The 13,399-nt window shown below is 44.9% G+C and overlaps 1 protein-coding gene across 4 annotated transcripts in view; it reads right to left on the reverse strand.

Annotated features, from left to right (window-relative positions):
• The window catches only part of TRIM67 (tripartite motif containing 67), a 48,658-nt gene that overhangs the window by 13,525 nt on the left and 21,734 nt on the right, over nt 1-13,399 (reverse strand). For 2 of the 4 annotated variants that reach the window (XM_090031496.1, XM_090031493.1), the window contains 2 exons: nt 6,130-6,287; nt 389-527 (listed from right to left, as the gene is read on the reverse strand). In XM_090031496.1, coding sequence (XP_089887622.1) covers nt 389-527; nt 6,130-6,287 — 297 coding nt within the window. The remainder of the gene's footprint in view (nt 1-388; nt 528-6,129; nt 6,288-13,399) is intronic. The other 2 variants (XM_090031495.1, XM_090031494.1) reach the window with 1 other exon arrangement.

The following is a 13,399-nucleotide window of genomic DNA, read 5'->3' on the forward strand; positions in this document are numbered from 1 at the left end:
GATACTAGTACAGATACCGGTGTATCAAGAGATTACATAGACTGACAGGAAGGCAAGGGAAGAAAAGGGAAGAAGAGGGAAGGGAAGGCAAGGAGCTATGAAGTTCTTTATTTGTCTACCAAAAGGATGACAGGAGCAGGAATATCTTTAACCTCCCACTCTGATGTTCTTCAGCTCTGACCTGGAGTTTCAGTATGTAGTGATGACAGGGAAGAGCAGTCCTTACCCACATGCAGCCCTATCCACATGCAGTCCTTGGCCACTCATCTGAGCTTATTAAAAATCTGAATGCAAGTTAAGGCCAAGAATGCTGGTGGATTTAATGGAATGTGAACGTCTGGCCACTAAAAACAGGGACTCTGTTTCCATTGACAAGAAACAAACTCACCGTCAGATGTCTGTAAAACAACTGTCTTGCTGTAAGGGCCAACTCCTGATGAATTGAAAGCTTTGACTCTTGCATTGTAGGTACTGTTGAAATGAAGGCCATCAATAGTGCATAGTGTCTCCTTGCCAACATACACTTCCTAGACATTCAGAAAGACAGGGGCATAAATCACCAGCTTTTTTCAATGGAGGATCTTACAATAAGATATTTAAACATAAGCCACAAGTAAAAGTTATTTGTTGCTTAGAGGGGTTTATGTTGATATAGTAAGGGCAGCTATGTTCAGTGAAGTTCATCATGGAGAAAGAAGCCCAGGAAGATTAACTGTAATGGAGACAGAGAGAGTGAGTTTAAAAAGTGGATGTTGAAGTATATCATGCTATTATTTTTGGAGGTCTGTCTCCATCCTCCTGTGAGGATTTCTGAAGCATCCTTACATAGGTTTAGAACCTATATCAAATCTGTAAGCAGTAAATACAAAGCTTTGGGATTCTAATTTATGAAGATCAGAAGAGCTTTGTAGGTCTCAGCTGGCCAAATAACAACTAAGAGAGGGATGGGATAAATCTCTCTAAAGATCTAAGGGGTGTAAACAGCAAGGAGATGAGTAATGGGAGGAAATAAAGAAAAACAAAAATCAAAGCAGAATATAACCAAGGCCTGTCTGACAGTTATAAGTCTGTAGGGGAGTGGAATAAATTGCATTTTTAATACAAGATCTGTAGCAGTAGATGATGTCAGATAGAAAAAGGATAGACTACATAACTACTAGGACTTTTCACATTTAATTTCTATACCACTGTGAAATCCATAGTTTTACAGTAGCTAAGTCTCTAAGGAGTGTAAGGCCCTGACTCAGCAGTGCACTTATGGTAGAAATAGATGTCACCAAATGAAGCAGAACAGCTGAGCCAGGATATATCCTAGCACTGCTGATCCGGTTCATTGGGCCAAACGCATGTCACCCATTGTCCCATCATAAATGCTTCAGGACAATGAGTGACACATTCTCCTGGGGTTTGAGAGGCCTGGTCCAGTGCACCCCATGAATTCCTTAGCAGCATCATGCCCCTCAAGCACTGGAAGCACCTGCCTGGCTTTCCCCACTTACTGAGGCATACTCTATCAATCCCAGGGGCACATCGTGGTAAGTGAAGAAACCCTGACGTTCCCACTTACAATAAGAAATTGTTTTTTAGCTATATAGGAGTAAAAGGAAGGCCCAGGGAGGAATAGGACCCCTGCTAAATGGGCAGAAACAATTGGTGACGGACAGAGGGGACAAGGCTGAACTCCTCAACGAGTTCTTCGCCTCAGTGTTCCTAAGCGAGAGGCATGACAAGTCTCTCACTGGGAGTGTAGGGAGGCAGCAGCAAGGCACCAGACTCCCATGCGTGGACCCTGAGGTGGTGCAGGGTCACTTGGAAGAACTGGATGCCTTTAAGTCGGCAGGCCCGGATGAGCTCCATCCGAGGGTACTGAAGGCACTGGCTGACATCATTGCAGAGCCACTGGCGGGAATATTTGAACGCTCGTGGCGCACGGGTCATGTCCCGGAGGACTGGAAAAGGGCCAATGTGGTTCCCATTTTCAAGAAGGGGAGGAAGGAGGACCCGGGTAACTATAGGCCAGTCAGTCTCACCTCCATCCTTGGCAAAATCTTTGAGAAAATCATCAAGGCTCACATTTGTGAGAGCCCGGCAGGACAAATTATGCTGAGGGGAAACCAGCACGGGTTCGTGGCAGGTAGATCGTGCCTGACCAATCTAGTCTCTTTTTATGACCAGGTCACAAAACGCCTCGACGCAGGAGGAGGGGTGGATGTCGTATACTTGGACTTCAGGAAGGCCTTTGATACGGTATCCCACCCCATACTGGTGAACAAGTTAAGGGGCTGTGACTTGGATGACTGCACAGTCCGGTGGGTGGAGAATTGGCTGGAGGGTCGCACCCAGAGAGTTGTGGTGGATGGGTCGGTTTCGACCTGGAAGAGTGTGGGCAGTGGGGTCCCGCAGGGCTCGGTGCTTGGACCGATACTCTTTAATGTCTTCATCAGCGACTTGGACGAGGGGGTGAAATGTACTCTGTCCAAGTTTGCAGATGACACTAAGCTATGGGGCGAAGTGGACACGCCGGAGGGCAGGGAACAGCTGCAAGCAGACCTGGACAGGTTAGACAAGTGGGCAGAAAACAACAGAATGCAGTTCAACAAGGAGAAATGCAAAGTGCTGCATCTAGGGAGGAAAAATGTCCAGCACACCTACAGCCTAGGAAATGACCTGCTGGGTGGCACGGAAGTGGAAAGGGATCTTGGAGTCCTAGTGGACTCCAAGATGAACATGAGTCGGCAGTGTGACGAAACCATCAGAAAAGCCAATGGCACTTTATCGTGCATCAGCAGATGCATGACAAATAGGTCCAAGGAGGTGATACTTCCCCTCTATCGGGCGCTGGTCAGACTGCAGCTGGAGTACTGCATGCAATTCTGGGCGCCGCACTTCAAGAAGGATGCGGATAACCTGGAGAGGGTCCAGAGAAGGGCCACTTGTATTGTTAAGGGCCTGCAGGCCAAGCCCTACGAGGAGAGATTAGAGAAACTGGACCTTTTCAGCCTCCGCAAGAGAAGGTTGAGAGGCGACCTGGTGGCTGCCTATAAGTTCGTCAGGGGGGCACAGAAGGGAATTGGTGAGTATTTATTCACCAAGGCGCCCCCGGGGGTTACAAGAAATAATGGCCACAAGCTAGAAGAGAGCAGATTTAGATTGGATATTAGGAGGAACTTCTTCACAGTTCGAGTAGCCAAGGTCTGGAACGGGCTCCCAAGGGAGGTGGTGCTCTCCCCTACCCTGGGGGTATTCAAGAGAAGGTTGGATGTGTATCTAGCTGGGGTAATGTAGGCCCAGCACTCTTTCCTGCTTATGCAGGGGGTCGGACTCGATGATCTATTGAGGTCCCTTCCGACCCTAGCATCTATGAATCTATGAATCTATGAAAGTGCACCCTGGAAATCCCAGCACCCAAGAATTCCCGGCATGCACAGGATTGGGCCCCTTAAACCTCTGAAGCATTGGCTAGAGAATGAGGGCAGCTCTGGACTGCTCACGCTTTCCTGCCGCTTTCCTACCATAAAGCAAATAGAAGTCCTCCACAACAAAGTGCCACACATTATTACCTCATGTCATGACCACATTGTGGCATGAGGAAAGGTATGGGTATCTATTTACTTTCCCTTTGTGTCACAAAGATGAAACATGATACCAGTTTACACCCTTAGATCCCGGTTTAGTAAGGTGCCAAATCTTACAAACAGGAGTAGTCCCTTTGAAGTTAGTGAGACTTAAGCATGTGCTAAATAGGAAAGGGATTACTTCTGCTTACAGTCAGGCAAGGGTGTCTGTATTTTGCTGAGTTGGGACCTGTACTGACAACATAGTGAAGAGTCTATGGAGCCCTGATATCTTTTGTATTATGATGAGAGAAACAAAGGTTCTTGTGGAACAGTTTAATTTATCTACATTTTACAAAATATATTTTGTTTTTGTTCTAAATAGTGATTTTTGGCCAGTTCTAGTGTTTTCATACCTTTGCTTACTGCCTCTGTTCACTCAGAAATAGAGCTTTTGCTGTGATGAGGACTAAAGTCTGTTTTTTAAAATCTACAGGCAAAATACTAATAAAACCTTGAAGGAAATCCAGATGGTGTTATTAATGTTGACATAAATTATATCATATACATGGCAGGCATAATTTTATAGGAATGACATTTCCCGAGCAGCAGGCAATTTATTTTAAAACAACTCAAGTGTATGGTGGTTGTATCACAGCAATTCAGGCCAAATGTTCAATGGAAAGACTGTAAACCTGGAATTTGAAAAAAATGAGATTGATATTTTCTATTTCCAAAATCTTGAGATCATAGCAATAGTAATCCTGAAGGCCTGAGGTTTGCAAAATCTATCCAATAGCGAGATGCACCTGGATGTGTCCTACTTTGGATATTATGGCCACCCTGACTTGAAATCACATGACAAATTGTTGAGAATGTATTTTTTAGATATATTTTGTTCTAAATAATAGTTAAGGCATCTATACTATGACTGTAGGAACCCAAACACATCACTGATAATATAGTGAAATCCCAGAGCATTTCAACAGGATCCCAGGCAATCAGGGGACTCCTTCCTAGTTTCCTCATAGTAGGAGCAGATGCTATACCTCTTCCAAAACCCAGTCAACCAGGTGGCTTTTGTAGCATACTAGAATGATACCAAATTTAGGCTATTTCAGGTGAATAAAACTAGTGAAACTAAGTTCTTGAGTCTTAGTGCCCTTGCAGAAGGCAACCTGCTAGCTGCCCATCTCTTTTATAATAAGGGGGATCCAACTGAGGCATTTCTGCTGACCTCAATTATGGCAGTATGGCATGGGCAGAGAGGTGATCCCTCAGCTGGGTCAAATTCAGGTCATTTAGGGGTTTATAACTAACCATTAAACCCTGCCTTAGGCCCAAGGCAGCCAGTGCCAGCACTTGTTTCATATGCTCTCATGCCATAAGCAACTTGCTGTACTCTGCAATCAAAGGGGTTAAGTCATTGCTTCACAGCAACATAACCAGGAGTGGGAAAGAGGGGGTCCCTCCCTGGGTACCAAATTAAGAGGGGCATGAGACTTTCCTCCCATCACTGCAGAGTTTGCTCCCCAGCAGCATGGCTACACTGGAAACTCCAGTTACTGCTGCTTTAAGAGCGACAGCTAGAGCAGGCAGGCAGCAGCAGCTCAGCCAGGACTGTGGAGCTCCTGGCATGGGTAAAAGTGCTACACCTCACCCTGCCCAGCCAAAAAAAACCCTGCTGGGGCCCCTCCTCCTCCCTCTCAGCTCTTGGACCCCATTCCTCCTGCCCCCATTTGCCCTGTGCAGAAACTCTGCATGTTATGTCACTGTTGCTTCATGTGCAAGTGCATCACAGTAGTCTAATTCAAGGTAACAAAACCCTGAACAGCAGCATGTCACATTCATCAGCCAGGCACAGACAGCAAACAGCCGAATCAGTCATTTCTGTGATATGATTTTCAATCAGTAGCTGGGTGTCTAGGAACACCCCTAAATAGGAAACTCCAATAATTAATGGTGGAAATACTGTTTTAAAGAGGATTTATCACCTCAGTCTTGCCTGGGTTCCATGTCAGCCAGCTGGCTCACACCCATAGTCAGATAAACAATTTTGAGACCCTAGGATGAAAGTCTTTTTTACCTGGAAAAGTAGAAACAGTAAAATTGCTCCAGGATTGCATGTCTTGATTTAGGTTCTTAGTTGACACCACTGGTTGCTGGGTGCAGCTGAGAGGGAGGCTACAAAGGTGACTCAGTTTCCTGGTAGCAGGTTTGGGACTTTCCTAACCTACAGCATTGGCTGTTGTCCTAGAAAGGGTCACCTGCCAACCGGGGTTTGCAGCAGTACCCTGGTATTTCATTTTTCAGCCAACAAGACCTCTGTGCTAGAGGCTGCAGAAAGGCAGCACAGAAGCAAATCACACTAGCTGGAGAATCTTCCAAAGAAACTTTGACATAGAGGGTGGAACAGCTCATTGGCCCCATGCTACCAAAGCAAGAATGAATTAAAGGACATGCCCTCTTTCTCAATATCCATGTCCTTATGATAGCTGAACAGCAAGAGAGAGCAATGCAACCCCCCTTCCCCCTCCAAAAAAACCCCAAAATAAAGGCTGAATGAAGTTCTCACACGGAATTGGCCGCCGTCTCCATCATCAAGTTCCAAGATATAACCTTCCACGGGGTTGTGGCTAAAAGGTGGCATCCTCCAGGCCAGTGTCACACTGTTGTTGCGGGTGCAGCACTTTTCCAGTTGCAGCAGTGGGACTGGTGGCACTATTATGGGAACTGAGCACAGGTTAGTGTAGCTGTCCTAATCCATCATGTTGTGCTGGAAGCAATCTGATTATCCAGCATCTCTATTCCAAAGATGGAGGCAAAGTTACCCAGGTATAATGCTGGTCAGGAAAAGAGTATTTCCCTCATGGGAAATTTCACTTTCAGTGAAAATTCAGCACAAAAACATTTTAGCAAAAACTTGAAAACCCTTGTCTAAAGCCAAAATATTTAAGCCAAAACCAGAAATGATTTGCTTTGGAAATATTGCTGTGGTGTCACCTGGACATTGTAGTTTAGGTGCCTGATATTTCCATCCTTCTCTAGAGGCTGAGCTCCCTGGCTGGAATATATTACCCTATTAAACATCAGGGTCTCCTTTTTTAGACCAGGGAGATAGTACATCATTGGATGGAAGAGAAGGGACTAGAGATGGTGCAAGATAGGAGATGTAGTCTGGCTGGCAAGCCCAGCCCACTGAGAAGAGTGCACTGAACTACAACACATACGAGGCACTGCGGTGATATCTTCAAGTCCAAATATGACAGTGCAAAGCACTTCAGTTTTCAAGCACTGGATGTTTTGAGGAAACCGAAAGTGGAGAAACAACTCTTCATGTAGTATTTTGTTTAGTCATAAAGTCAAGTTTCTGCCAGAAGCCAACTTTGACAGAATTTTTTTGACCAGCCTTACTCAAGGAAATTATTGAGGAAAGTTACATCAGTTGAACCTTCTATGTGAATTCCTATATTTAGTTTGAAAGGGTTGCACTTAGATCATAGAGCTGAATGCTGATTTATCCATATGGAAACTACAACTGTGATACTGACAGTGTCTGTGAGAGTATTGCTTTCACTGATCAGCTCAGTAAAAATGCTTTGGTATTGATAACCAGATTGACATTCCAAAAATAAAACTAAGCAACGTGAAGTTTTCAGCCGTACTTCCTGTGATGAAGAAGCCATATATATTATTTGTCGACACTATGAGCCCAAGTGGACAATCTTATCCATCATCATGGCACCTTACAATCTCCCTTCACTGGAATTTGTAAACCTTAGGGTGAAATTCACCTCTGTGCAGAAGACCAATGCAGGGTTTACACACTATTTAAAAAACTAGAGTTAAGTGGGATGCACATGGAGCACAGCCCCAGGACTGTTCTGTGAACAGGCATGAAATATATTGTTCAAACTCCATTCAGAAAATGGTGCATGCTTCTTGCACGATCCTAAGCACTTTCACCATCTCTTGACTTATCTCTTAAAAATGTCAGTGTGTTCCTTTTTACCTATTCTGCTCTGTGGCTGTATTTAATTTCCCTCAATCTGCCTTTGCAGGAGCCAATGTAGGAGCCCTGAGCTGTTCTTTTCTCTCTTCTACCTCTCACTCCAGAATAACTGCACAGTAATTCAGTAACCCTATCCCAGACATACAGTTGGTCCAATACAAGATTTCACCCTAAGAATCCTTGCCTCTGGCATAATTTCTGGACCATCACACTTACAACATCACTCTTACACTACCAGCAAATATTCACTTGGACCTCTCCTCCAATTGCCTGTCCAGCGCCAACCAGGGGGCACGGGAGGCTGCTGGAGCACGGTAATTACCACTCTCCACTTAATCGAGTCTGTTCTGATGTGCTGTAATTATAGCGGATTGGAGCAGCCTCCCCACTCGTACACAAGCACACTTAGAAACTAAGTGTTCAGAAATATATGAGTTTTCATAGACAACAGCCTGCTTCATCAAATGCTATGAATGACATCTGACAAACTAGACTGTGGCCTACAAAAGCTTTATGTCTTTCTGAACCAGTTCATCTCTAAGGTGAATCCCTGCCATGTCTTCTGCATGACTACAAATTAACACAGCTAACCACCTCTCTCTAGTTTTAGTATGTGCTGTTAAACTGGAGGAACCCAATATTCCTCCTCTTTTCTTAGGATGCATGTAATTCCTGTTGGCTACAATGCCTATTACTCACATATTTTAAGGGGAACTATTGGGTTCCTGCTGCATTAAGTGCCAGATATGACTGCATTTCAAGATTTATAAAGTGCCTCTTATTAACCTCCCACTGACTATAAATTGTGAAGTCTATGGCCACACTGTTAGCTGGACTGCAGGGCCGCAGCATACTGCAAAGGGATAGAGAATACGCACCCACTCTCTTGTATCTCATTATGCCCCTGCATATGTATATGGATTTTGAGCCAGGGATACAGGAGTGAGTTGGTGCTTCATCCCATCCACCTCTCTTGCAGGCATTGGGGAGCAAGCAGGAATGAACAGAGCCTTATCTGGTCTGGGAGAAACAGTAATTTTCTAATGGTACTATTCAGTGGCATACTGCTACACTCTAGGCACAGACACAAGTAGGGAAGAAACTGGGGCCTTTCTGCTTACCCATGTGTGGAAGGAGCTGAATTAGTTAGGGACACATGGGATATTCATAGAGCTTGGAGTAATGGTACAACATTAAGAAAAGATAAACAGAAGCTAAACACTGTACCAGAAAAAAAAAGAATGCTCTGATGTTAAATGGAAGAACTATGCCATTGCTTGTAACACTGAAAGGCATAACAGAAAAAGCATTAAAAACTACAGTCAAAGGAACATTGCTGCATTGGCAGGGCCCCAGACCAGATTATTAATAGTTTTTTTCCAGCTTTTATTGCTGTTCTGTGATTGTACAAATGATGCATCCTTGGGGCACTAGATTAAAACTGCCTCAGTGACATCTCATGTCAAGTCAGCAGCTTCCTCACACATTATTGAACACATCTCATAGACCTTCCCATCCCCCAAGGGGAAGAGGCAGATGCTTCAATGTATTGCTTGCCATTTGTCAAGCTGACCAGCAAGCTGTACACTGATTTTTGCCCGTAGGTTGATCAGCAGGGCATTATAAACTGCAAAAGGACAGACTGTCCACTGAGAAGTTTTGTAAACTTTAGAAAGCCTCCAGCCTGCCCACTGAAGCAGCCAGTTAGACAAGTTAATATCCTGAATCATCCCCATGGCAGACATACTACAAACAGAATTAAAAAGTGAGAAGATAAGGTCACACTCAGGCATTTTGTTCCCTCGGCTTTGACATAAACAGAGAGAAAACTAGGTATGAAGCCACTTGTTTGGAGTTTCTGTCTATATGTGCAGTTAATGTGCCTGAATTTTCTGCACTGAAAATTTAGGGGCATTCAGTTGCACCCCTACGTGCATCTGAATATGCCCCCTAAAGGAGCAAATTTGCTTCTGAAGGGAACAGTTCAGTCTAGGGATGCTCTTGCCATGCTCCTGCAACAGCCAGAGGGAGCTCCAGACTCTCCTGGGTGACAGCCTCGGGCTTGCAGGGTGCATGGGGGCTGGTCCCGATCCCCATGGGGCAGGGGAGAGCTGTCCCAGATGCTGGACAGCTGCCTGCCAGCTACCTGGAGTTCAGGATACATCCCTATCTTCATGTGGCTAGCAGGCAGCTGCCCAGCAGTCAGGACAGCTCTCCCAGCCATGTGGAGATCAGGATGCATCCCGTCTCTATGTAGCTGGCAGCATCCCCCCCAAGTTGGGACAGCTCTCCCCACCCCTTGTGGCCTCCTGTTGCTGCTTCTCTGATATGAAAGGCCAGCAATTTCCTCTCCATCAGAGCTACACATTCTAGTATCTACAGGTACTAGAAAATGGCACATTAGACTAAACTCTTGCACAGTAATTGCTGTTCACATGTAGACAGTGATGCTCTACTGCCATTAGATTGATCTAGTGTATAGTAGTCTCTCATGTAGATATACCCTCTATCAAATAAATTCTTCTTAAAATCTCAGAGCAATGAGGAAGTAGTGGGTGAGAAGAAGAGACAAGGAGGAGATACCACAGGAAGGGGTTCTGGGGGGTGATCAGGGCATCTACCTTTGCAGGGGGTGGAGGGGGGTGGCAGGGCGGGAGCACAAAAATAGCCACAACAGGCAGTTGGCCACACTGCCACCACCAATAGTGCAGCAGCCAGAGTTGCTGCATGTATTGTCACTGCCCAAGGTGTGAAGATGCCTTGATATACCTATGGGTGCTGGGGTTGGTCTTGGGGACTGATTTGGGCTGAGGAAAGGAGGTACACTTGAAGGGTGAAGAAACAGACATGTATGTATTGAAGCTATGATAGAGAAGCAAGAAGTGCCTCAGGCTGAAAGAAAAATTTGCAATTGGTGATAGTGAGCGTGGGTGTCACCTGTGCAGGACTGGCTATTGGAGTGGAGCTACAGAAGGAATCAGTGCATGGGAATTCATTCTTAATTAAGTTCCATGGTAGGAAGGAGCAAGAGTGGAAAAAGGGTGCAAGGTAAAGACAAGTCTTCACCTGGGAAAAGCTATTTTGAGCAACAGTATCTATTCTTCATTTCACAAAACACAAATCTCATCCAACTTCATGAACCATGGCTCAGGCATCTGTTCATATTCTTAGCTAAAACAGAGGGGATCTGATACAGAGAACCAGCTAATCACTCCAGAGGGTAGGAATTCCAGGCTATGGCACTCAAAATGCAATGGAGGAAAGAAGACAATGGTGGAGGAAAGAGAAGTAGGTTAGCTTAAAATGCCAGCGAATACCAGCAACCTTGCACATCTCTCCATGGATCAGCATATTGTGGACTCCTGCTAAAGGGCTAGCAAAGAGACATGCCAGCCAATGTATTGCTGACTCAGCATCATGCCTCTATACATCACACTTTCACCTTCTGTGCATTGGCTCATGCTAGAGTGTGACACTGTCAAAGCAAGCTCCATCGACTTCCTCCTCACTTTGTGCTCCACAAGCTGAAAAACATAATGTAACACCTTTTTTGGTGTGCAGCCAATATGTATCCTACTGCACACCCTGAGTGTTGGCTGCACACCCTGAGTCTTGGATGGTCCCATGACAGTGGAGCTTTGTGCACTCACTACCACTCTAATAGCAGCTATAAGACATTTTTTGGCCCATGGTACAAGACTGGGCATAGTTTTCATTGTGACACTCCTGTCCAACCTGATGTTGAGATGCCCACAGAGTCATTTATTATGAAATATTTCCATTTCTACATGCAGGACCATTCAGACAGAGGACCTTTGGTTGCTTGTCATAGGGATGAGATCATGATAGTGTAAGGTTGGTTTTAAATTTATTAGGCATCTGGAATTATGGGCTGGGGAGAAGGGAGACCTCAGAGGGAAGAGGTGAGGTTCACCTGGAACCACATGACAGCACAGAAAAATAATTGGCTTTCTGAAAGAAACCTCAAGGTGTTGAGGAGCAGGCAAACTGAACAAAAATATCTCCTAAGTAACATACATATTTTTTTGTCCAGTGAAGAACAGAATGGTAATTGTAACTAGATTGAGATAGGGAGGAGATGCATTCTAAGAAAAATACCACGGTGTCAGTAAGAGGGAGTATGGCCAACAGCAGAACATTATAAAATGTCTGTCTATGAACCAGGCAAGAAGGTGCAGCAGCAGGGCAGAGAAGAAAGTTTGCTACCCTGATTGGCTGGCTCAGGCTGTGCATGGTCAGCCTGTGTTTCCTTGCAGCACAATATGGGGATTGTGAAAGGGGCATGTTCTGCTCGTTGCTGGAGCAGAAGAGTCCAGAGAGTGACACACTGTCTCCCTGAGAGGTGGTGGGGAGGGATCCTGGAGGACCATGTTCTCTTCTGAGAGAAGCCACAGCACGTGCAGACATTTGCGGTCTCAGGAGAAACTCTCCTAGGAGTGTTTTAACCATGGTTGTTTCCGGGTTATTTTTCCCTGGGAGTGGCCATCTTTACTCTGAGAGGAAAAGCCTGAACATCTATACACGTGTGGCAGAGCAGCAACTTTCCCTGGAGAAAGTGAATGTCTTTACGAGGTCTATGTCAGCCAAGTGAAATGACTGGAACCAGGATGGAGCTGGAGCAATTTGTATCTTCTTAGCATTTATTTAGGACTAGACTATTGTTGTACTACTTGCCTGCACTTAAGGGGAAGTAAGAACCTTCCTCATGCCTCTACAAAGGCTGCCTGTCCTTCTGTACAGGTGTGTAGGGCAAACATGACCACTACTTTCCTTCAAAGTGGGTGGATGGGACATGGGCACATCTTGGCTTTCTCTTCCTACTGGACTAGCTAGTGAAATGGACTTACACTTCGGAGGAGGTGGTGCGATCTGCTGTGAGCATAGGTCAGTCAAACTTACTAGGCTGCCTAGAACCAGAGAAGAGCAGAAAGAGAACTATGGCTTCCTCAACTACAGTACTTTTCCTAGCATGTTCCTGAGATGGCACTCCACAGCTCTGGGCTAGGACCTCACAGCCCTCAGACCTGAAGCTTTTTGGAACAGAGACTGAATTGCCTTGTTTCTCTACATCTTGTATAGCATCCAGCATGCTATCATAAGAAAACTATGGCTGAATAACAACTAGGAATGTGAATGGGCCACATTATCTCCCTCTAAGAACAGTCCAAAAGTGTCATGTAGCAGAGACCCAATTCACCGGGGAAATCCTTCTTCTTTTAAAGTTAAAAACAAAGGAGTGCTTGGAAGCCAGAAATATGTTCATATTTCAATGAGCTGTGGGTTACTTAGCCGATTGAACTGGGTGGGTGACTGAGGGCAAAGAAAGATGAACAAATTCCCCATAAGAATTTTCATTGCTTCTTGTATACCATTGTAAACAGACAGATATGCAGCTATTTTTGGGCACGTGGTAGGTGGCTATTGCTGTGAGTTGCCACTAGGTGGCAGGAGAGCAGGTAATAGCCTATTTTCTTTCAGTGAATGGCTTTGTTGGGACATAGATGGATGACATGTAAACCAGTGTAACTGACACTGGTGGCATTTTATTCCATTTCAAGATAAATTATCCACTGGATTGGGTGAAGTTACCTTAGATTAGAAGTATGAATCATCAGTATAATGCTGCAGGTAACAGTGTGAACATGTCTGTCTGGGGCCTAAATTAAATATATGATTAGCTATTCTGAAAGGGACTATAATCCAGTACTAAATCTAACCTGATTTAAGTCTCTTTGAGTTGATAACCAACTACTCTACAGATAACATTCAGAAAAGTGTTATCAGTTACACTTTAAATCTCATGCCTTCTGCT

The sequence above is a fragment of the Crocodylus siamensis genome, chromosome 1, assembly GCF_052110815.1.
Source record: "Crocodylus siamensis isolate JL-2025a chromosome 1, ASM5211081v1, whole genome shotgun sequence".
In the NCBI taxonomy this organism is placed as follows: domain Eukaryota; kingdom Metazoa; phylum Chordata; order Crocodylia; family Crocodylidae; genus Crocodylus; species Crocodylus siamensis.